This window comes from Urocitellus parryii, chromosome 4, assembly GCF_045843805.1.
Source record: "Urocitellus parryii isolate mUroPar1 chromosome 4, mUroPar1.hap1, whole genome shotgun sequence".
Taxonomy (NCBI): domain Eukaryota; kingdom Metazoa; phylum Chordata; class Mammalia; order Rodentia; family Sciuridae; genus Urocitellus; species Urocitellus parryii.
The window spans coordinates 61,429,398-61,454,585 of record NC_135534.1 but is presented as its reverse complement, the minus strand read 5'-3'; the positions used below and the strand labels follow the sequence as shown (position 1 = coordinate 61,454,585).

At 34.9% G+C, this 25,188-nt stretch overlaps 2 protein-coding genes and 1 pseudogene across 2 annotated transcripts; 1 reads left to right on the top strand and 2 right to left on the bottom strand.

Moving 5' to 3' along the window:
• The first annotated feature begins 8,020 nt into the window (after positions 1 to 8,020).
• Positions 8,021 to 8,977, top strand: LOC113191229 (olfactory receptor 51L1-like). The gene has a single exon (XM_026400910.2). The coding sequence runs from the start codon at positions 8,021 to 8,023 to the stop codon at positions 8,975 to 8,977; it is 957 nt and encodes a 318-aa protein (XP_026256695.2).
• A 3,259-nt stretch (positions 8,978 to 12,236) lies between these two features.
• Positions 12,237 to 13,064, bottom strand: LOC113191258 (olfactory receptor 52D1-like). Its single transcript, XM_026400930.2, has one exon. It carries the CDS (start codon positions 13,062 to 13,064, stop codon positions 12,237 to 12,239), a length of 828 nt encoding a protein of 275 aa, XP_026256715.2.
• A 7,134-nt stretch (positions 13,065 to 20,198) lies between these two features.
• Positions 20,199 to 24,646, bottom strand: LOC113191257 (olfactory receptor 51G2-like; annotated as a pseudogene).
• Between the last annotated feature and the right edge of the window lie 542 nt (positions 24,647 to 25,188).

Below are 25,188 nucleotides of genomic sequence, written 5' to 3'. Positions count from 1 at the left end.
TAGGTCTATAAAACCATTACTTCAATTAACCCAGCAATCACCCAGATTTCAGGTGCATTTGTTATTCTTCCCTCCATTTACCACCATCTCCAGGTGACCACTTGCTTGCTATCAGTAAAGTTGAATTTTGCACATTGTAGATTTTGATGCAGAAAAATGCTATTTAATAGCATTTTTTGTTTAGTTATTTTCATTATTCATAATTACTTTTAAATTAATTCATCAATTATTCATTTTCTCTTGCTAAATAATATTTTACTCTATGAATATATTACAATTTACTTATTCATTCATTTGTCCATGGGCATTGGGGTTCTTTCCACGTTGTAGGTGTGATAAATAAAGCTGCTGTTCATGTTCATTTATAAATCTTTTTTGATCTGTGTTTCATTTGGGGTGCACACTTAGGTGTGAAAGGACTAGGTCATTAAATAGATATGATTAAAAGTTAGGAGATGGGAGCAATAAGGAGGCTGAGTAGCAGGCTTCAGTGATCATCTGCCCAGTTTAGACAGCTCTTCATGCACCAAACACCTTCACATCACCTTGGAATTCAGGTGGAACACTGCAGTGCCTGGAAACACACACTGAAGAAGGTAGGAAGAAAAGAGCTGTCAGTGTCAGCCCTCCTCCAACCCCAGGGAGCCCAATGTGCAGAAAGTTGTAGGAAGCAGAAATTAAGTCCTGATCTTTCCCAGTGTGGTCCCCAACACAGGGAAACTCAGTGCTGGACAGGGCTCATAGACTCTGCTGCCCAGCTGAGCCTCTTTTCCCTCTTAGTCAGGTGGCCAAGGTACCATGCCCATCACCTCTAGTACAACCTTGGACAGATAATAAGGATGAAAGCTCCAGCTCCTGTTGATTAGGTCAGGAAAGTGAGCATAAGTCCTTGTCTTAGAACTTAATATGGGGCTGGTAAAACCCAGCACTGTGTGAATCAAAATAGTCACAGTCCCCAGGACAGTGCCTGCAGCTGGTGCCTCTGGACCCATCTGTGTGCCTGTTGGTGACTCACAGACCAGGTACACAGACTAATATCCCAGCTAGCACCAGCTGTGGCTCTCTGCAGCAGTCTTGGGCCAGCAGAAAGGCCACAGCAGAGTGTGTGCTGGTCCACTCAGTGCTGCACTGCTACTGGTAAGTTTTGGGTTCAGGGTATGATCTGTGATTGTTGCCAATGCGGGGGGAAACTGCCTACTCCTTCTTCCCCTGAATAAAGCAATTGTCTCTTAGGAAGAGTCTGGGGAGGCGCCCTGGATGAACAGGCCTTTAACTCCTGATGCCCCAGGGTCCTGAACAATTATTGTGTTCTGCAGTAACTTGGGCATTACCCCAGCTGGGATAACAAGGTGTGGCTCCAGGTGTAGGCCAGCCGCTGGGGTTGAGTTACTCTCACCTGTTCCTTTGTCATCCTACCCATTCTGACTTTTTTGGATAGAATGTTCTAAGAAACAGCGTCCCCCCAAGTAAAAGCTCACTTCTGAATGCACTTGCTTGCTCTTGGGTGCTCTCTCTCTCTCTCTCTCTCTCTCTCTCTCTCTCTCTCTCTTCAGCTTCTCATGACCTTTTCTTGCTCCCCTTATTGGGGAACCTAAGGCCAGGAGTCATGGAAGCCATCCTGAAGCTCATATAAAAGATATTTTGTGTTTGTGTGGTATTTTGTGTCACCCCAAATTCACATGAGTGACTTTAGTTCAGCCTCCCACTCTGGACAGGGGAGTCAGAAGAGTAAAAATAGGTAGCTGTGAAGTCACTGCCTAGGTCCGTGTGCTGATCTCCTCATAGTAAGGACCAGAACCCAGCAGAATCCTTTGGCACTTGATCACAAGCCTGTGACCATGGATGAGGATTGTGGCATATTCTCCTACCAGGTAGGAGATGTGGGGATGCGGCATCCTTTTTAGACACTCCCAGATCTTTTGGAACAACACACCTAGAATTTGGGACAGGCCTAGCCTTGGGACACCCTCTAGTGTTGAACTAAAAAAACAACACTTAGACAGCAAACCTGGACTTAGGGGACCAAACAGTGGGGAAATAGTGGAAGTGTTCAGAGAGGAAACAAGTGCACTGCTTACAGTTTTTGAAAGGAAGAACTCCACAAATGCCAGATTCTAAGAAATTGAATAAAAACCTAATCCTTAAAAAAGAGACAAAATTGTACATCAACAAGTATGAAGAACTTTCCAGGAATCATGATCTTAAAGAACAGAATAAGGTGACAGTATGTGACCCTATAGCAACACTCAGAGAGGATCAAAACTTTCAGATGGAGAATTCAAAAATCACTGTTTTAATAAATAACTCATCAGACTTCAAGAAGACACAGAAACAGTCTAATACTCTGAGACACTTAGAATTTTATAAGTCCAACAGAAAACCTTGAGCTGAAAAGCATACTAAGTATAATTAAAATTGTGAAAAAAGGTCTCAAAAAACAGAAGAGACAACAGATGAAAGAATGAGTTAGCTTAAAAATAGAATATTTGAAAATACACAGTTGGAGGGAAAAAAGAATTAAAAATAGTGAGGAAAGTTTATATGAATTTTAGAACACCATTGTAATGGAAAATAATCAAGTTAATGTGCAATCCAGAGGAAGTTGATAATATCAAAGAGGGTATAAAGCTTATTCAAGAGAATAACCAAAAGAATAAAAATATATAAATAAATAGATAGAAAACTAGAGATGGATACATATATCCAGGAACAGGTAGATCAAAGATCAGCCAAATTCAGCTAGACCAAGTCTAAGCCTATTATATTCAAACTTTCCAAGGGTTCTAATAAAGACAGGGTTCTCAAGGCAGCAAAAGAAAAGAAATAATACAGAAGGGTATCACAATGGGCCTGACAACAGACTGCTCAGGAGAAACCTCACACACAGGACAGTAGAGTGTGGCATGAGATACCCACTGTACCTGCTAAGGAGGAACAGGTGCCCAGCACTATTGCTCAGTTGAGAAAATTTAACAGCATCAGATCTCTACCCAAAAATGATAAAGGGATTTCTCTGAACTGAAAGAAAGACATGTTAATGAGTAAGAAGAATATATTGAATGGTAAGAGACTCACTGAAAAGAGCAATACGCAGTTTCAGAATGCTCTAAAGTGAAGGTGGTTCATAAACCATTCATATATTTAGTATGAAGACTAAAAAACAAAAAATACAAATAACAACTATATTAGTGTTATTTAATATGCAATATAGAAAGATGTAAATGGGGACATCAAAAAATTAAAATGTGTGGAGTGTTATGGTTTGAATGTGCGGTGCTCCCAAGAGATCCTGTGATAGAGAACAAATGAGTTCTGCTGTTTTTTCAGACATCTCCTTGGCTGTCAAGTTTGTACCCATTCTCACTCTAGTTGGTCTAGGTAATGTTCTACTTGTAACTCTAAAGGTGGGTATTTGCCCATCAGGTTCTCCTCATCTAAATGGACATATGGGATTGCATTTATGAGCTGGGTTTTCAGAGCATTTGGCAATTGAGGGGGTTGTAATTGCTTTTTCTCTCTCATTGCATATCTGAGAAATATACAAAACATAAAACAAAGCAGTATATTTGCATTGAATAATGATAATCTTTTAAATTAAGGATTTTTTATCATACCAAAATTAGATAAATTCAATGTTATTTAAATTAATATAAAAATAATTTAAGTACAAAGATAATTTTTAGGATATCCAGTACCAGTGAATGACATAAGAACAAATCATTTATCTGGTAGTAGTTTCACAATGGGAGGTAAAAAGATGGAGATGGGAAAGTTTTTCTTATAATAAAGCATAGCATCTCATTTTCATAGACTATTAGTGGATGTTGAATTTCTTTAGTAATTAACAAAATTTTCTTTATGAGAAGTGTAACTTCTCCTGAGGTCATGAGTTCATGAAAAAAAAAAAACAGCTACTGGTTGAGTGCATGGAGTACAGTAGCATCTGAAGATTAATAAGCTTAGATATTAAGATAGTTCCTGTACTAAGTGGGACTGATATTACAATTCAAATTCCAAATCCTATAGATATTTTTATCAGTTAGTAGTCTACCTATTGCAGGACTCAATCCGACAACAGGCATTTAGAAGTCAATAATATTGACAAACAGGATTTTTATTCATTGAACAAAAGCTGTCATATAGTCAGCTCAAATTTGCTTTTTTGAGAACTCTAGCACAGAGAGAAAGGCACCACACTAGAGAATCAGGATATTGGATAATAATGTTGGCTTTATTGCTTATTATATGATTTTGAGGGAGGAAATCAAATAATTGAGTTTCATTTTTATCCATTATTAATATTACGTGGAACTGAACACAAGATATTTCCAGTACTTAAGTAATAGACCTATGTTCCTCACAGTATAAATTCTTAATTAGTCCCTGCTATTATCTATACCATATTCAAAATTATATTTTTGTCACTAGTAGTGGATGTTGTCATATTGTGACCATATGCCAGCATTTCATCTCCTGTTGCATTACATCATGTATTTCAGACAATGATGAAATAAATATTTGAGCATTTCCAAAGAATTCTTTCTTCTATGCTTTTAAATTGTAATGTCCGGCTGCAATCTTGAAGTAGTGTAGAGAGGACTTTGAAAAGGTTCTCAAATGTTAGCATTGGCAAGATTGCAGCCACTGTCCTGTGTTTATCCTGGGGCCTCATATCTCTGAGGACTGAAGAAGGAAGGCTTATTAAGGCATCCTGCTGGCTCTCAGAAACAGAAGGGTCATTCACAGCAAGAGGAACTAGTCTACCAAGTATGTGAGATCTGGGGGAAATAAAAGTGGGAGGAAATAGCAAAAAAGAGGGTAACCTGAGAAGCAAAAGAGAAGGGCAGACATTAAAAGTGTGAGGAGGACACAGAAACTGGGTCAGGAGAAAAAGTTATTTTCACCAAAGGACATTATTTTCATCAAAATACCTACCTTGTTCATATTCATGCTTTGAGTCTCCAAGTCAGACTGGCTTTACAGATAGACAGGGCTTATTTAAGATTCCCTGGATGTTAATGTCCAGGAGTGTGTTGTTTACACAAGTGAAGATTGTTTTCAGACATAACAGAGAAGGGATTAAATTACAGAATGAAATTAGATTTTCACCGGATAACCTCAAGATTCCTTTCAATCTGAAGTATCAGTGTTTTCTATCACTACTTTAATTACAGCTCAGAGATCTTAACTCTAATTTGTAAGTCTTTTAGATTTTGAAGTTAATAAACGAAACCCTCAAAATCTACCCTCTTCTTCTGAGAAAGGGTGGAAGATACCACATGGCCTTGGGGATGATTATAAAAATACAGCATCAGGAGCAGTAGGAGTTGGATGATGGAATAAAGGAGTGCTACAGTATGAGGGGTTGTGGAACATCAGGAGAACTATCACTGGTGAATACAGATGTTGTACAGTAAATACAGAAATTGTGGGAACTTCAGAATACGAATGTGGCTATTCAGGGTCATCATCCACTAAAGCCCAAGGAAATCATGGTGTGTTTAGGTGGAAATTCCCATGCCACCCTATACTTTTTTTCCCAAAAAAATTGGCACTAACTGAATAGAATGAAAAGCACATAGTTAGGCCCATAAAAATTATTAAAGGAATTCAGAGGGGAGAAAAACAGAAGTTATTCCTATTTCTGCCTATGTTGGGACTTCACTGAACCAAACTGACATTCTCACCATGTGACTACTTAGATCACTTTGTGAAATGCCCATTCTTCCTGTTTATCTCTATGAGAAGGCACTCCAGATGTGCCCATCTCTTCCACCCTCCCATTAGGTCTCACAGGACCTCTGCCACTGCTGTCCTCATTGCCTTGTTGTTAGTAGCAATAGCGGCACATTGTGGTCCCTTATACAGGATAGACTTTAAGTATTTTACCTACAATTTATCATTTTTTTTGTATTTTAATTTTAACCGACATGTTTTAATGTTTCACTGAATAGAAGTGATAACTGTTTGAGATGATGAATATGCTAATTTACTTGATTCGATCACTCTGTGATATCCCCATTTATTCCCATAACGATCCAGTGAAGTTGCCACTATTTTGAGTTGACAAAGGAGTCAACTTGGGGCAGATAAAAATAATCATTTGTCCCCTATTAAAATGATCAAGCATTGAAAGTAGAAAATAACCTAGAGGGGTGTGACTACAGAGCCAGAGAAGCAGAGTGTTAATTAGGAAGATGGTAGGCAGCCACCTCCTTAAAGCCCCCCAAAAGAATCACTGAGATCGCTACGCAGAAAAGAAACTGGACTTCAGTTCAGATATCTTCCAGCTTTCCAATTAACTTCATATTTCCTCCTCCTTGGCAGTTAGAGTCAGATGTTATTAGATCAGAGAAATTGTCTGAACTGACTGAACAGTGAGATGGAAAAGACAGATTTCCTGTTTCTGATTTGGGCTGAGAGACTGGAAAGGAATCAAGAAGAAAGGATCAGATCTGGAAATCTGGAGAATGATGGTGATCAGGAGTGTGAGCATATAAAGAAGGACAGTCACACAAGCCCAAGATGGGAGCAGCAAGTGGGAAAAGGCAGAAAAAGTAAAGAGAATGGCAGGGCTCTAAGTACCAGTGTGTACAATACGTGGATAGAATTTGATTATAATGTGAATAGTCAGCAAGGTTTAATTTATTTCTGGAATTTACTTGTTTGATTTCTTGTTTGTGGGGGTCTTTAGTTTCCTAGAAAATTACCATTATTAAGCATTCCAGGCAAATATCTGCTACATTTAGGGTGCATCTTCATGGGACTTAAGGAGATTAAAGGGGAATTAAGAACCTTCAAGGGGCAAAATAGACTTCACAAGACAGGAGGATATTGATCTGTTCATCATCATTGGAAGTAATTTGTCCCTTGGATGGTAAATTCCCAGGTGAGCATTTGGTACACAAGGATATGTGGGAATGACACACAAGTGTGTTATGAAGAGACAGCTCTCTTTTCTACTTCAGAGATTTTTTTTTTTTAGTTTTAGTTTTAGTTTTTGACCATAGAAATGGGGAATATATTTTCTCATTTGGTTTGTTGACAAAAGATTTAATGTCAATGTCAGAGAATGACAGACTCATTTGGACTCTAATGTAAGTAAATATTTCTGTTATTTTATTTTCTCTATATTTTTCTTTAAATTGTAAGTTTCTAAAAAAGTCACAGTTCTGAATAGGAGGTAATAGGAAATAGATTCTGAAATTTGTAAAAATCATAGTGAAAGTCAATTATACTTTAAGTTGTATACTTTATATTTTACTATAAAATTTTCTTTGAAATTTATATATTATTTACATTGAGTCTTACTGTCCTTGTTAGCTCTTGGAGATGACAAGGCAAAACCAAAGAGATATTAAAGTCAGTTGTCTGGAGAGGCCTAGACTGAGTCATCAATCTCATCATTGTGGGTAGATAAGAATAGGAATCATATATAACAAATTAGAACAAATTAATTAATTAATTAAGAAAAAGATTAGGATTCATGCTGTCTCATACTTGCTTGAACTCTGTAAATGTACCTTGTCTATTTTTCTAACATTGTGAAAGAAAATATCAGATTTAGGCAGATGAAGGAATTTAATGTTAACCAGTGCAGCAGTCATTAAATATGGCTAATGTATTACAAGCATCCTGGCCAAGAAATCTCCTAAATACATTATAAAATTTAAAATATTTTATAGAATTTTTCATGTATGCTGCTCTGTCTGGAAACTGTTTTTGGAAGATCATCACCATTTAGAGGGTATATTGAATGGCTTTTTATTTGGGAGGCAAAAGTGAAGGTCCTAGGGATTCTAAAGTGAATATTTTACTTAACTGAGAATACTGGCAATGATATGGACAAAAATGAAGCAGAAATTTGGGGATGGATTAAAGTGTGATTAGAGGTAAGGACTGAAGTTTTGTTTTCTTTCTTTTTATTTCCTCAGTTTTCCATGATGCAGATTGTGGTCTTATCAATACTTTACCCATTGGAGTGTCTGTGGAATTGGGTTGTCGTTTAAAAGTCAGCCCTATGGGAGCCTCAAACTCCACCAGTACCCTGTCCTCCACATTCTTTCTCACAGGGATCCCTGGCTATGAAGAATTCCACCACTGGATTTCCATCCCCTTCTGCCTCTTCTACCTTGTTGGAATAACAGGCAACTGCATCATCCTGCATATTGTCCGGACAGATCCCAGGCTCCATGAGCCCATGTATTACTTCCTGGCCATGCTCTCCCTCAGTGACATGGGCATGTCCCTGCCCACAATGATATCACTCTTAAGGGTGTTGTGGTCTATTTCCAAGGAGATCCCCTTCAATATCTGTGTCATCCAAATGTTTTTGATTCACACTTTCTCCTTCACTGAATCATCGGTGCTCTTGGCCATGGCCCTTGACCGGTATGTAGCTATCTGTCACCCCCTGCGATATGCTACTATTCTCACCCCAAAGCTTATTGCCAAGATTGGAATTGCAGCCCTGCTCAGAAGTGCTCTTCCACTCATTCCACTCCTCACCCGTTTGGCCTTCTTTCCCTTCTGCCACTCCCATGTCCTTTCTCATTCCTACTGTCTGCACCAGGACATCATCCGCCTCGCCTGTGCTGACACCAAGTTTAATGTCATATACGGGTTGGTTGTGATTACCATGCTGTGGGGCATGGACTCTCTGGGTATTTTAGTTTCTTATGTCTTCATCCTTCACTCAGTGTTGAGGATTGTATCCCATGAGGGGAGGCTTAAGGCTCTTAACACATGTGCGTCCCACATCTGTGCTGTGCTCATTCTCTATGTGCCTATGATAGGCTTATCTATTGTTCATCGTTTTGCCAAACATTCCTCTCCCTTCACACACATCTTTATGGCGCATATCTACTTAATGGTCCCACCTGTGCTCAACCCAATCATCTATAGTGTGAAAACCAAACAGATCCGCCAAGGAGTCCTCCGTTTGATTCTCCCCCACAAAATCTTTTCTTCAATGTAGAATGTCCTCAAGGCAACAATCACATCAGCACTAATGATAAGAACTCCTGGCTAATTATCTGCTCTAGGTATGTTGGAACCAACATTGTCAACACAAGACTACTGAAAGTATAAAAGAAAAACTAACAAAGCATGAAAAAAGAGCTATAAAAGAGAAAGTTGACATTCACTAGGATTAGTCAGCCTGACCTAACACATGCTTCATAAAAACCCTTTAATTATGAATATTTTGCAGAGGATGTGTTTTAAATCATTTCCTCCCATCTTCCATTTTTAATCTTAACCTTTACCCAAGGTATTGATTTACCTATGAAATTTTCCTTGAATGTTCAAAACTCATTTCTTTGATTTGTATTATTCTATAACATTTGGCATAAAATTTTATACTTCCTTTTTCTGTTATATTATTGTTTTTGTATATATGTTTATTTTCTTTCTTACAGATGTTAACATCTTGATCCAAAAATATATTTTGGATCAAAGCAGAAGTTATCAACCATCATAGTGTATCAGAATCATCTTTTAAACATTGATATGTATGATCTTCCTTATCTGGGAAAATTTGATTTCTTCAGGAAAACAAAGGGCATCTCCCATGTTTATTTTATCTAATTTTGTGATAATAACTTTAATCTTGTAGAAATATTAGACTTAGAAATTTTTAAAGCTCCCAGGCTGTATCATTTGAAATTACTAACTATAAACCATTGTTATACTGTATTTTAATAATAATTTAGGTTAAATTACACTTTTAAATATAAAAAGATAATGCAGTGAGGTATAACTATTTACAAGTGTGTGGTAGCAAGAAACACAAAATTCTAGACAAGTTTTACCCAGATCTCTTTTCAAAACAGAAAACTGTTTTCTTATATCTCTATAATAGACCAGACATGCTTGTGTATAAGATTGTATTATAATTCTTGCAAAGTTAATTGAATTGTCTTAATTCACATGTGTACAGTGGCTGAAGGAGTAAAATAAACCAAGAAGGAAAGGAAGACTTTTGGCATGTTTTATTTTATTACTTCTAATATTGATGTTGGTCTTAATATATGTATTTTATTCTAACTACAATTACACAGGATCTATAAGAATTGGACTATACTTGGTGTAAAAGAGGTACTTAGCAATTACTGGGTGCATAAATATTAAGAAATAAACCAATCATTGAACAAAGAAGGACTTGTATGTATATGTATTTTTTAAAATTCTGGAGCTGATATGAAGTCTCATTTCATACAATAAAATTGATCTTAGAAATGTGTAATTAGTATTGCAAATTACAAGTACATAAAGCATTCCTGGAAAATCCATGAACTTTTGTTTGTTCCCTGATTTTGATTCAACCATGTCTGTTCCCAATAGTATTTATTTACCCCTTTCCTGAATTTACATCTCATTACCACATTCTTTCAGCACATTCATCTTGACCAAAAAAATACCAACTAAGAATAATGAAAGAAATAGAAACATCAGAGTGAGATGATTCTCTTGATATGATAAATAAATAATTCAAAATTAATTTAAGAAAATTTTGAGAAACTGAACAGTATTATCATTCATACAAGTAATATTCAATTATATATAATCATCTTTGAAATAAGACTTTAAAATGCAAACTACATTTTACATTTCTGAATATTAAACATACTTTTCTTAGTGACTATGATTCAAAATATACTATTTATCTTTTTGTTGAAAAAATATATTTAAGAATGGATAGGGAAACTTTGGTATATATACACAGTTGAATATTACTCAGCATTAAAAGAGAATAAGATCATGGCATTTGTAGATAAATGTCTGGAGTTGAAGAATATAATGCTAAGTGAAGTATGTCAATCCCCCAAAACCAAAAGTCAAATGTTTTCTTTGATATGAGGATGTTTAACTCATAATGGGAATGGGGGAGCATGGGAGGAATGGAGGAACTTCAGATAGGGCAAAGGGGAGGGAAAGGGCACCGGGATAGGAAAGACTGTGGAATGAGTTGAATATCATTAACCTAAGTACAAATGTGAAGACACAAATGGTGTGAAAATACTTTGTGTACAACCAGAGACTTGAAAAATTGTGCTCTCTCTATATAATATGAAATGAATTGCATTCTGACATCACATATAACTAATTAGAATAAATAAATAATTTAATAAAAAAGAAAAAATACATTTAAAATCTCAGAGTCTATATTTTTAAATTTACATGCAAGTAAAACTCTTTTAGCATGGATATTTACATTGATTATCAAAATTTGGGGATTTGTAAATTACCATCTTCTGTGGTAAGTATTATAATTTGGTGTTAGAATTTATGTTCATGAAATTTTTCTCAACAAAAGCATTTAAAAATATATATTGTCAAAATTAAGATAATAATTCCTAGCAAAATATATTTGGTGAAGAGAAGAGTGATTGAATACATATGATTAAATAAAGAAGTAGATGGTCATGTCATAGCATTGTGGATTAAGGTCAGAAATTTTATCTTGCCATTGAGAACTTACTGAAGGCTGGTGCCCAGTCCTCTCGTAAGCAATGCTTCTAATATGGGAAGCCTGCCTGTTTCTGCTTAGAATTCCAATAGTATGATTGAGGATATATCTCATTTGGATATGAATTTACAACTAGGAGAAATTTGTTTTCTCGTATTGTTGAATAATGTTACAAATATTTATTTTACCAAAGGAGATAAGAAATATATATTTTATGGAAATTAAAAGAATGTTTTTAGAGAGAAAATAAAAAGAAGAATTTTACATGCAGGTCCTATTCAAGAGGGTCTACCAGGAAATTTTCTATTTATGTATTTATTATTTGATTAATTGAGATGTTTATCTACTCTGCAACTGTTTATTAAATTACTTTTATATTCTGGGTATTGTTAATATAATAGGGAAACTTAGATCAGAAGTAATCCTTACTTCATGGAGTTTTCACTTTATCTTATTCACGGAAAATAGAGAAGAAGCATATGTACTGCAAAAGTGGTATTTAATTCCCCTACTCTGTTATTCTGACATTCTTCTTATTTCCTTAATTTATTGATATATTCCTTGATGGTGTCTAAATTCCCTGTAAACTTTTTACTTACTCCATCTTAGAAAGATAGCATTTGTAAATATGAATATTTTAGGCTCTAACCAATATTTAGGTGATCTAGGATAGATATGTCCTGATTGATTCAGATTTTATATTTAAGTTTGATTATCCATTCTAGAGTCCCCCAATCCTCGTTTCATTACTCTTACATCAATTTGGTTAGGTACCAAGTGCCAGTACTCGTATCCTTATCTCTTTGGTCTTTACCCCATAAACAATGGGGTTCATGGTAGGTGGCACCAATAGATAGAGGTTTGCCAGGAGGATAAGGGCATGCCTGGGCACATGGTGCCCAAAGCGATGGGTAAAGAAGGAAAAGAAAGCCAGAGTATAGAATATCAGGATGACACATATATGAGCTCCACAGGTTCCAAAGGCCTTTTTCCGAGCTTCCCTTGAAGGCAGTTGAAAGACTGTTCTCAAGATTAGCCAGTAGGAGAGGGAGATAAGGATACAGTCCAGCCCTGTTGTAAGAAGAGCTGCAGTGAGTCCATAAATGCTATTAAGGGTAAAGCTATTGCAGGCCAATTTGGCAATGCCCATGTTCTCACAGTATGTATGGTGAATAACATTGGTCCTGCAGAAATGTAGCCGGAGAATGAGGAGGACACCGGGGATGACAACAACCACACTCCGAGCCACCAGAGCCAGACCCACCTTGCCAATGAGAGAACCTGTAAGCAGAGTTGCATAATGGAGTGGTGCACAGATAGCCACATAACGATCAAAAGCCATGGCCAGTAAAATGGCAGATTCAGAGAGGAACAGAGCATGAACCAAGAACATTTGTGTGAGGCAGGCAGCAAATGTTGACAGGGAGGGGCCTTGCCAGAAGATGAGAAGCATTTTAGGCACTGTGACAGTACAAAGGAGGACATCATTGAGTGCCAGCATGGTCAGGAAAAGATACATGGGTTCATGGAGGCTCCTGTCACGGGCCACCACTGCAATAACTAGGCCATTGCCTATCACAGCCAAGAGGTACATGAAGCTGAAAGGGATGGAGATCCAAATTTGAAAGTCTTCTAATCCAGGGACACCAGTCAGCAGAAAGGAAGTGAATTGAGTGGATGTATAGTTGCGCTTTGATACCAAGAAATGACCAAAGTCTATGAAAAGAAAAACAGAAAATACCCCAAATAAACAAAAGTAGAAAATTTATTAATACTATTCAAGTTCTATTACTTTTGGCACAAAGTGGTGGAAGAAGTGAGGACCATGAATAACATGGTCTGAGATAAGTTATAATATAACCATGTAACCAGTTAGGATGGCTGACATTGAGAATACCAACTTTAGTGAATAGTGAAAAGGATGTGGAACTACCAGAACACTTTTACAGTGTTGGTGGGACTGTAAATTAGTACAAGCACTATGGAAATCAATATGGAGTTTCCTCAAAAGACTAGAAATGAAATCACCATATGACATGACCCAGCCTTGCCACTTCTAGGTATTTATCCTCAAGAATTAAAGTCATCATACTATAGTGACATATGCATACTCCTGTTTATAGCATCACAGTTCACATTAGCCAAATTATACCAGCCTAGGTATGTGTCAATGGATGAATGAATAAAGAAAATGTGACATATGCACAATGGAGTTTTATTCAGCTACAAAGAAAAATGAAATTACGTCATTTTCAGGAAAATGAATGGAATGTGAGAATGTTATGTTAAGTAACATAAGCCAAACCCAGAAGTCAATGGTCATTTGTTTTCTCACAGAAGCTAGAGAGGAAAAAGGAAAAGAAAGATGTGTATGATGGAGGTACTTATGAAAATCAAAGGGAGATCAGGAGAGTAGAGGAAAGGGACCAAGGGAAGAATGAGGGGAGGGAAAGTAGAAATACCTGGGAACAATATTGGCCAAAGTATATTGTTATATTGTGTTCATGTACAAGTAGGTAACAATGAATCTCACCATTATGTACAGCTATAATGCCCCAAACAAAAATATGTGCCAATCACAAAGACCATGACATGGAGTTGTGAAGACAAATAAAAATTAAGAGTATAATATGTCATTATTTAAAATAAGAAAATCTTTGAAAAAATGTCAAGGCCCATAATTGCTCAATATCTAGCTTTGAAAGAGCGTTCCACAAAGTAGAAAAGATTCAAAGACTGTCTTTTGTATACCCACCAACAAAAGAGCTAGAACAAACTGTAATTTTTCTTAGCTATTATTCTTATTTTTAGAACACCAAATGATATTTTAAAATACAAATACACATTCTATAATATATGTCAAATATTAAATTATTCATTTTTCTATCAAATTTAGTGAGACCCTATCTCAAAAAACCCTCTACATTAATTGCAATTTTCCTTTTACGATAATCTTTGCCTTTAACAAGGAAGTAGGGTACATGATCACACTATCAACACATATTCTATATTTCGTCTATTACCCCTTACACTTTATATACTTTCCGTTTCTGTCTCCCCCTGCCTTTATTCGGTTCAGGAAGGAAATAGAAAATTCCAGATCCAAGGGCTCAAGTACAAACACATGGCATAGACATAGTTTTTAATGAAAACACTAAGAGAGATTCTTTTAAATGGTTCTTTTTAAAAATAATGAGTTATAACCACAATTTTATTTGTCACTTAAGACTGATAATTTATTTCATTAGCATATGTGTGTCTTAGCAGCACCAGATATTTCAATATCAGCATATTTATTTATTTATTTATTTACTGTGTTTACTAGTGCATTGCAGCTATACTTAACAGTGATGTTCACTGTGACATATTTTTACATGCACATAACATAATTTACTCTGTTTTATTCCCTAGTACTTACCCTTTTCCTCCTCTCCTCCCTCCCCTAATCCCTTTTCTCTACTCTACTGGTTTTCTTGTTTTTACCTAATTTTTAAAAAAGATGATGTATTATAATTATACATTAAAATGGGATTCATTGTGATATAAATGCACATAACATCATTTAGTCAATTTTATGATGTTGATCCTCCCCTTACCCTATAATTCTTGTATTTCATGACATCACCTTTTTATATCTAGTTTTTGCATATGAGAGAAAACATCAAACACTTGGCTTTTTGCATCTGGCTTATTTTACTCAGCATGATGTTCTTCAGCACACTTAAGTAGAAGATAGATCATGTATCAGTGTAGGTGTTGAAAATACAGCAGAAATAGTACATAATAACAATAATTCAAAATATTTATCAATACTTACATTTTCCTGAAAAAAAAGATTTTCTATGAACATTATATTTACTTTCTAATTTGAAGGTTACAACTCCTCTATTTTATCATTACGATGAATTTATCATTATTATTCCAATTTTACATAAACAGAAACTCAAGCATTGAAGGATTAACTTTTCGAATGTCATGTCACAGTACATAACACCTACTTTTAAATTCAGACATGCTAACTAAAGAATCCACACTTTTAACTACTGAGCTGCTCTAATTTACCTTCTAGATGCATGATTTCTAAATCATTAGAAACATAAACAAGTAGATCTTGATTTTTTTTCTTAATGCCCTACAATGATATTCATAAATTTTAGGAAAAACAGTCAAACCTAGCTTGTAAGAATCCAGGGAGATAAGTATATATATTCATCTGTATTGCACAATGATATTTATCATAATACCCCAGGGAATAACCTCTTGGAAAGAAGACTCTAGAGAATTTTGCATGCTGAGTGACAACCTTCATACTCAGACACATCAGTTAAAGTATGGCTCAGCTCACTAGATCAGTGTCTTTCACAATTGTGGAAATGGTATTTTCCAGATCTGAACTGCATCTGATAATTTTCCATGCCTGACCGAGTCTCTGAGCAATGTATCTGCAAATTTTCACCAGTTCAATATTTATGTCCTAATTATAATGATGTAGAAATAGGGAAGTTTCTGTTGGGATTACTCTGCTAGAACACAAACCTCTCTTCTGACAAAGCCATACTTTGAGGCTATTTAAATTTACTTTAATAAGTTATTTATATGATGTTTTGAGATTTTACCAAGGGAAAAGTATGATAGGGAATTTGGGGAACTCTCACTTTTCAAATACAGCATTTTAAAATTCAGTAAATTTTACTTTATTTTCAAAGTTTTAGGTTTACAGAAAAATTACATCAAATTGAAGGTGAAGGAGTTCCACAAAGAAATGGTCAATTGTATGTTTGCAGCCAAGAAAAATGAATCAACTTATATTCCATCCTGTCACCAAGTGTTGATATCATGCTTTTTTAACCACATGGGTACATTCTGAGTCATGAACTATGTTTATGTTTAAATAATTTACACTATTTTTTCATGTGACTGTGCCTTCACTTACTAAGCATTCTGATACGTATATACATATTTATAGACAAATTATAAAGAAAGTAATGATAGTGGTTTTATCTCATTAAAGAAAATATATTTATTTAACTATATAGTTTATTAACAGATAATCTTGGAAAATTAAAGTTAGTTGTAATAAAAAAGTAATTTTGTCAACTACACATATTGTATGCCTTGAATATTATCAAGAATTGATTTCACCTTATTTTTAACATAATAAACTACTTTGAAACCAACATAGTTGGTTATATATATATATATACTGATAAATACTGATTCTTTCTTATAAAATCCCACTGACAAACCTTTGTTGTCTAATTTAACTCCAAATAAATAAGTTCTACTTATGGATACTTGCATGGTATAGTTGAAAAATCTCATAACATGCAAGATACGTAAATTGAACATCCTCAGCAAGTGAAATATATATTTTTGAATATATATTTAGTGAAATATATATTTAGCATATATTTCCTTGTACTTGATATTAAAATTCATCATTTTCCTCAAAAATCAAACTTGTATTTTTTTCCCTGACAAGACTAAACTGCTTTGTTGCTAACATCATAAAGAAAACAGAGGAACAGTAAAAACCAACAGAATTCCTGCAAAACAGGTCTAGTTGCATACATTATGATTTTAATGCATTATTTATTTCCCAAAATTTAGTTGTAGATATATTGCAATACCAGTCCAGACTCCAACTTGTACCTTTCATACGTTTGCAAGCTAACTCTAAAATTTATATATAAAAACAAAGGAACAAGAAGAATTAAATCAATCCCCCCAAAAGAATAACAAAGTAAGAGGACTCACATCACATTATTTCAAGACTTATTATAAAGCTACAGTAACCAAAATAGTATGGTTTTAACACAGAGAGGAAAAAAATCTGTCAGTGTACCAAATATTAAAAATTTGATAAGTCATCATTCATATGTAATACAATTTTAGAAAATCATCAACACTACCATGTTGCACTGACAGGCCTGTGAAGCATCCTTTGTAGCAGGAGGAAGAGACAGGCAGTTTTTCTCCACAGATTAATTACTAGTTTCTTGTTGAGAGGGTCTTGCCTTGCTCAAGGTGAGTAGATTGTGAAATAACTGTCAATCTTAGAATTACATTTGTATTCTATTTGCAACCACAATAGGATTTAAATGAAAATAGACACATACTCTAATGGTCACAATATAAATGTTATATCCATCAATGAAATAGATTCTTACAAGTATATGCAAATAGAATTATTTATTATATAATTTTTAACTTTGCATCCAAAACAAAAAAGTGGCAGTATGTCTTGTGTAGCAATCTCAAAAGGATCATATGAGCATAAAATAGGAGCTTAGATGGCAGTACAATGGGACAAGGAGGAACAGATTACTATCTAGATTTGGGAAAGCAAGAGGAGAAAAATAAAATGACCCTTGAACACTTCAAAAGATGAGAGTCAATCATTTAAAGTTATTAAATGATACTATGTGCCAGAAATACTACCAGAATAGAGAGAGATGAGATAGTTTAACAAGTCAATTTTTCATAGAACATGAACATGGGAAACACTAAGTATCATCTGGGTTAGATTTGGAAGAGGTGACAGAAAGGGGGTCACAATGTCAGGAAACCTAGCCCTGGAGCTCAGTATTCTGTGATAGTGGACACAGCCATGCAAGTGTCAGGACAGCTTGTCTTTTCTCCCAGCTGTTCTTCCATTTCTGAGAGTGAGCCAAGGGATCATCATTCCTCATATGGAAACTGTACAAGGTGTACCCAGGCATAGGATTCACAGAGAAAGCCAGAGATTTCCAGATAAAAAGAACAGCAGCAAAAAAAAAAAAAAAAAAAAAAAAAAATAGGCATTTATCAAGAGTATCCTGCTAACTAATACCAAACTCCTACATGTTGAATAGATTGTGTAATTTTATTGATATGAAAAATTATACTCAGATTTGTAAAAACATATATGAATCAATGACTTCAGGAAGCATTATAATATGCAGGAAATTATCTAATTTGTAATTCCTATTTTACTCTGTTCATGGATGTTAAGGAAGTGTTCTAGTTACCCCACCTCATTAGAAAACACCTATGATGTTACTTTCTGCCTAGAAAGATTAGTGATGATGGACTGCTATTGTTATAGAGAGATTGGCAGGAGTGATTATAGAGAAAAAGAGAGGAGAGACTCCCAGGCCAAGCAAGGGAAGTCCTTTAAATTCAATTGATTTATACTACCTTCCCATAGGAAAATATACTATGTCCCCACATGAGAATCTGGGTGGTCACTGAATGTTTTGAAAAGAATTTCCAATTTGGATAAAATGTGCAATGATAAGCAGAGGTGAGGAATCTATAAATTCTATACATCTTTTCAAGAACATATGTCTTTTCAATTCCTGAATTATTATTTTGTCCATTTTTTCTGATAACAAACAGGAAAACAAAAGAATTCAACTTTATAAGTCACAAAACTCTGGATTTTTTAGTTTAACATCAAGACTTCTCCTTTCAATAACAGAGCTGTGAGGTTTTAAACTGCCTGCAGCTCTAAGTAAACTCCTGTCATTCCTACAAAAAAATAAATACAGAGGCCTAAGTCATCTTGTTTGTTTTTCACAATCTCAAATAAATATTATGATTCCCCTTTGAAAAAAATATTTTATTTTTAGACCATAATTTCTATCTGTGGAGACATACATTGTTGCATCCCTTGCAATCCTGTGTCAGAAGTCTAAACAGTGAACATTCTTATTTCTTCTACCTTTTCTTTATAAGTTTCTTCCTGATTTCCTCCTTCCCTTTTCTTCTTTTATACATTCTTTTCTTTCTTTTATCAATAATTCACTCAAGTTGTTTAGGAAGTCTCAAACCTTTCTCCAGAATTGGATTAATCTAGTTTTACTGAAAGGAAAAGTCATATTCAGAAAGTCTTGGGGGAATAAAATAAAATTAAACAAAATATTATGAAATAAGAGGCTTGGGTATTGAATAAAAATAACAAGTAAACATGATGTTAAACAAATACCAGTGTTAAATTTGTCTTTTCCAGTGTTAAGAAAATAAATGCACTGTTTATTGTTTTTCCTTCAGTTGATTCCAAGATTCTGGATGTACAAACACAAGACTGGGATCCCAATTAGAATAAATTATATATTTTCTCTCTCTCTCTCTCTCTCTCTCTCTCTATATATATATATATATATATATATATATATACACACACACACATAATGTTAAATATATAGACTTGGGAAAGCAAGAGGAGAAAAATAAAATGACCCTTGAACACTTCGAAAGGTGAGAATCAATCATTTAAAGTTATTAAATGACATTATGTGTCAGAAATACTACCAGAAGAGATGGGATAGTTTAACAAGTCAATTTTTCATAGAACATGAACATGGGAAACACAAAGTATCATCTGGGTTAGATTTGGGAGAGGTGACAGAAAGGGGGTCACAATGTCAGGAAACCTAGCCCTGGAGCTCAGTGCTCTGTGATAGTGGACACAGCCATGCAAGTGTCAAGACAGCTTGTATTTTCCCATATATGTATTTAAAATAAACTCTACTGTCAGGTATATATAAAATGAACAAATTAAAAATTTATAAAATTAAAAAGTAAAAAAAAATTAAAATTCTGTAACTAGATTGTAGGAGAATTCTAGCAGGAAAAAAAGACATATCTGACAAAATACATATTAAGATCTCCCTACTTATCCTTCCTTGTAGAATTGCCAGGTGCTGATTTAATTTAATTCTATACTATCAATCTAAAAATGGTTTTATAAATGGCACCTTGATTCTCCAAGTCCTTTTTTAATGAAAAGCCTTGGTATTTTATCTTGCATCTGCTTGGTTTTCATCACATACACAATGGGGTTCATCACAGGGGGAATGAGGAAGTGCATGTTGGCCATGGTCACATAGATGTGGGATGGAAGGCTTGGGCCAAAGTGGTGCAGCATAGACAGGCAGATCATGGGTGTGAAGAAGAGGATCACAGCACACAGGTGGGAGATGCAGGTGTTGAGAGCCGTAAGGTGGCTACTGTGAAATAATAATGAAAATAATGAAATGGGCAACACAGTGTTCAGAATCAACATATAGGAAAGTAGAATGAGGAGAAAATCAAGTCCCCTAGTAGAAAGTACAAGAAACAGTCTAAAAATGCTATTGACAGAAGCATAGCCTCCTCAAGAGCATGGGGAGAGGCACTTGCACAGTCTAGGTTCACACAACAATATCCAAACCTATCCTTACAATGATGCTATTGTTAAAGGAGGAGGAATAATGCAATGGGTGATAAATGGCCACACAGTGGTCAAAGGCCATTGCCAGAATGAGGGCTGACTCAAAATCCTGGAAGGTGTGAATAAGGAGTATTCTGAGAATTCAGACACAAGATGCTCAGCATGGTGGGGAAGATGGAAAGGAAAGGTCTCAAATCAGAGATAGGTAGCATAGCAGGAAGAGGTACATATGCATATGGAGGATCTTCCTTCATCTGCCAGATAATAGTCTGAATGGTCATGTTGCCCACTAAGGTAATGAGAAACAGACACAGAATGGTACGGGAATTCAGATGTGCACAGCCTCTAGCCCAGGGATGCCATTGTACAGGAAGGTGGGGAAGATGGGATTTGGTACTATTGACAAAAAAACATGAAAGGATAACATACCTATCTGTAAATGAAATACATTGTCTGAAGTAAAACTGTTAATACTTAATGTGGAGTTTTATCATTTGTGACTACACTGTAAATTCAATTACTACTCAATGCATTTTTAACTGATGCTAATTCTGCCAATGAAAGATAACATCCTATATCAGTTTATATACCTTTTGATCTTCTAAAACTAAGGAGATCTACTCAACATTATTAATTCCTCAAATAATATAGCCTCAATTTTAAAAATCACATCTACATTTTATTAACTTTGTTAAAAATCTATGCAAATCCATCAATGCATTTGTGTTTAAATGAAACTCTAAATTATATGCCTCTCACTGAGCTTACAGTGCTACATTATTACAAGTGTTTCTTACATCTTGTTTCACCTTAAAACAGGATTTGTAAGAGTTGTATGCATGAAAATAATGTGATACAGAAAAATTGTTGACAATTCTTTTATAAAATTTTAAAATAATATTTTCATCATTTACCAAATATGAAAGAACTATGAATCTTTGAATTTAATCAGTAAGATCTTTGGAGTTGATGTACATATTTGTTTTTCATATATGATTAGTTTATTTGCAATTAAAGGCAAAAATTAGGAAACATCTGCCCACCATTTTATTTTATTTTATTAAGTATACATAGATCATTTGTTCTTAGCAATCATTTACGCATTAATTTATGAAATAAATTTCAATGACCTCCATTTGAACTAAATTATAATGTTACAGCAATTATCCAGTTGGGCATACTCCTCTGCTTGCATTGAATTAGGGAGTGGAGGGAAACCTGAAAAATGAATGCTTAGGAAAAATCCATAATATAGCTATAATAAGAGCATTTTCATGATCAGTGTTGCAACAGCTTCATTGTTCCCCCAAATTCCTGAGGACACATTTTTTTAAATGTGATATAGGAACTTGGCTGAGATGGCCATTCAAATGTTTCCTGAATCTAATAATCTTTTATTAAAGGGAGTGTCCTATGCTACAGAACTATATATACTCTCCTCTTTAAAATGGTACTTTGCTTGACAGAGTGATGAGGGCAAGATACACACACACACACACACACACACATATTTGTATATGTATATATACAAATATATATATATGTATATATATATATACACACACTCAAATTTCATCTATAGCTCACTGCTTTTTAAATTGTTTTATTCAATTAATCAAAATATCAATTTTGAGTATTATTTTCAATTATTTTCACTTAACTATAATCACAAGATTTTTCATGGCAAAAACAGAAAACTGGAATGAACTTCAGAAGCAGGAATGGAATACATTTTTCTTTAATCCATAACTCTTGAATTTGGATAATTTGAGATAAGCAAGATGGAAAGATTGCAAAATACCTACTTCATTATTCAAAAAGAACAAATTTAACAAATCCAGACACTGGGCCACCAGATATCATATCATTGCCATTTTCCATTCACAGTATTGGACATTCTTTGACATATTATGTCCAGCCTCAGAGTGTGTTAGTGTTCTGGTATGAGGCTGGCTAGGAAAATGATTCTAGGACTTTAGGTGTTGGTCTTACACTCTGCTCTCAAATTAGCTTGAAAGAGATCATAAACCTAAATTTAAAAATAAAATATAAAAGAAAACTAAGTGAACTTGGTTATAATATATCTTTCCAGATATAATACTAAAAGCATTATCCACAAAGGAAATAATTAATGAGTTAGGCTTCATGAAAAGTAAAAATTTCTTTTCTGTAAAAGATACTGCCAAATAAATGAAAAGAGAAAATATAGACTGAGAGAAAATGTTTGTAAAAGACAAGTGTGATAAAGGTCTCTTGTGCAAAATACACATAGAATTATTAAAAATTAAAAAAATAGCAAACAACCCAATTAAAATATGAATAAAATACTCAAACTTCTCACCAAGAAACATATACAGATGGTAAGTAAGCATTTAAAAAAAGCTCAAATCCAACAAATGAAACTTAAGAAAATAAAATACAATTTCAAGGATTAATAGTTTAAAAAATTCCAGAAGAAGCATTTGTAGAATGCAAACTTAATATGATGTCACATTATGACACAACCTACAATGGATGCCTGTGTTTTACATTATAAAACTTCTAGTCCATCCACCAATTTCCATACATATATGGCATTATCTGACTACATTTATTATGACGTTCTCACCTGTTATCAATACAATTTTTGAGGGAAGAGGGGTACCAGGGATTGAACCCAGGGGAACTTAACCACTAAGCCACATCTGCAGCCCTTTTTTATTTTATTTAGAGATAAGGTCTCACTGAGTTGCTTCGGACCTCACTAAGTTGCTAGGGTAAGCTTTGAACTCATGATCCTACCGTCTCAGCCTCCTGAGCCACTGGAATTACAGATATGTGTTACTGTGTCTAGCTTTAATACAATATTTAATCACTGATTTTAGGCGAGCTCCTTGAAATGTTATAAGATACTGTTGCTATTGGCTAGAAAAAGTAGGGGATACAGGAGAAAAAGATCAATGAATACATTATAGGTAGAAGAAGATCAGGTATTCCATTGCACAGTAAGGTGACAATATTCAAAGGAAAGACAGTGGAGTAAATCTCATGTACCTTTAATATGTACAAATACAAATTCGCCACAACAAATCTCAATATTGTGTATATCCATAAGCCTGGAATGCTAATTAGAATAAAGTATATTCCATGCTTGTGTAAATACATCAAAATAGATTTTACTGTCATGTACAACTAAAAAGAACAAATAAAAAAATTTAATTTAAAATAAAAAAGAATTTTGCCTTGTATTGAAATAACTAGAAGAGTTTGAATGTTCTCATCACAATGATAAATGTACGATGTAATAAATATGCTAAATTCCATGATTTGATCATCACACAATGATCAAAACATAATCAAAACATCATATTGTACCCACAATTATAACTATGTACAATTATTATTTGCCAATAAAAATATGTTTTAAAGCTTTAAAGCTTTCCAGAATAGCAAGAAATAAACCATTTGCATAAGGACTGTGGTCATATAAAAATTTGTCAATGGTATATTTTTTTCTTTGGTCAAGTTAGAATTTAATTTAAGAGAAATTATTTTATAAATTTATAACTCTCAATTCTTCTCTGTTACCATTTCAGGAGATTACTCTGAATACATGTGCATATCTCCCTTGTTTTAATGCAGTATACAACAGCACTGAGAACAGGAGGGACCAAGAGGTATACATAACCCATAATAATATGCACTAGTGGTGGGACAAGTTTCCCGAAATTATGGATAATAGACACCTCCATCATAGGGACATAGACCAGCAACACCGCACAAATGTGGGAGACACAAGTGTTGAGGGCCTTTAATTGTTCTACCTGGAAGGCAATGCTTAATACAGTGACTAAAATCTTCAAATAGAACAGAAGAATGAAAACAGAGTTCACTCTAAAGGTGAGGAAGGTCATGATGAGGCGGTAAACGTTATTGATGCAGTAGTCAGAGCAAGAGAGCTTGATAATATCTGGGTGCAGGCAGTAGGAGTGTGAGAGCATGTTGGCCTTGCAAAACCTCAGCCACTTAATGAAAAATGGTATTGGGAAAACAGCAGCCACAGCTGGTAGCAAAAGCCCCACAAGTATCTTGGCAATGGTTGCATTAGTAAAAAAAAAGTAGTGTACCTAAGTGGGTTGGAAATGGCCAAAAGCCATTAACGGTCAAAAGCCATGGTGAGCAGGATGCCTGACTCCATTAGGGAGAAAAGATGAATGAAGAACATCTGGATCAAGCAGGCATCAAAGTTTATCTCATGAACATTAAACCAAAAAAGCTTAAGCAGTGTGGGAAGGGTAGCAGCAGCCAGTGTGGAAAGTAAAAGGCACATGGGTGCATGAAGTGACTCTTCCACCCAGATCACCAATATGATGGTGCTGTTACCTAAAGGGAAACTAGGTAGAGGGCACAGAACAGGATGGAAATCACCAGATGAGAGTCCTCCAGGCCAGGGAAGCCAGTCAGAAGGAAGGGTCTGTAGGTAGTGATATTGGAAAAAATCATGATGTCCTATTAGAGTACTGAGGTCAATAGTCTTCTCCCT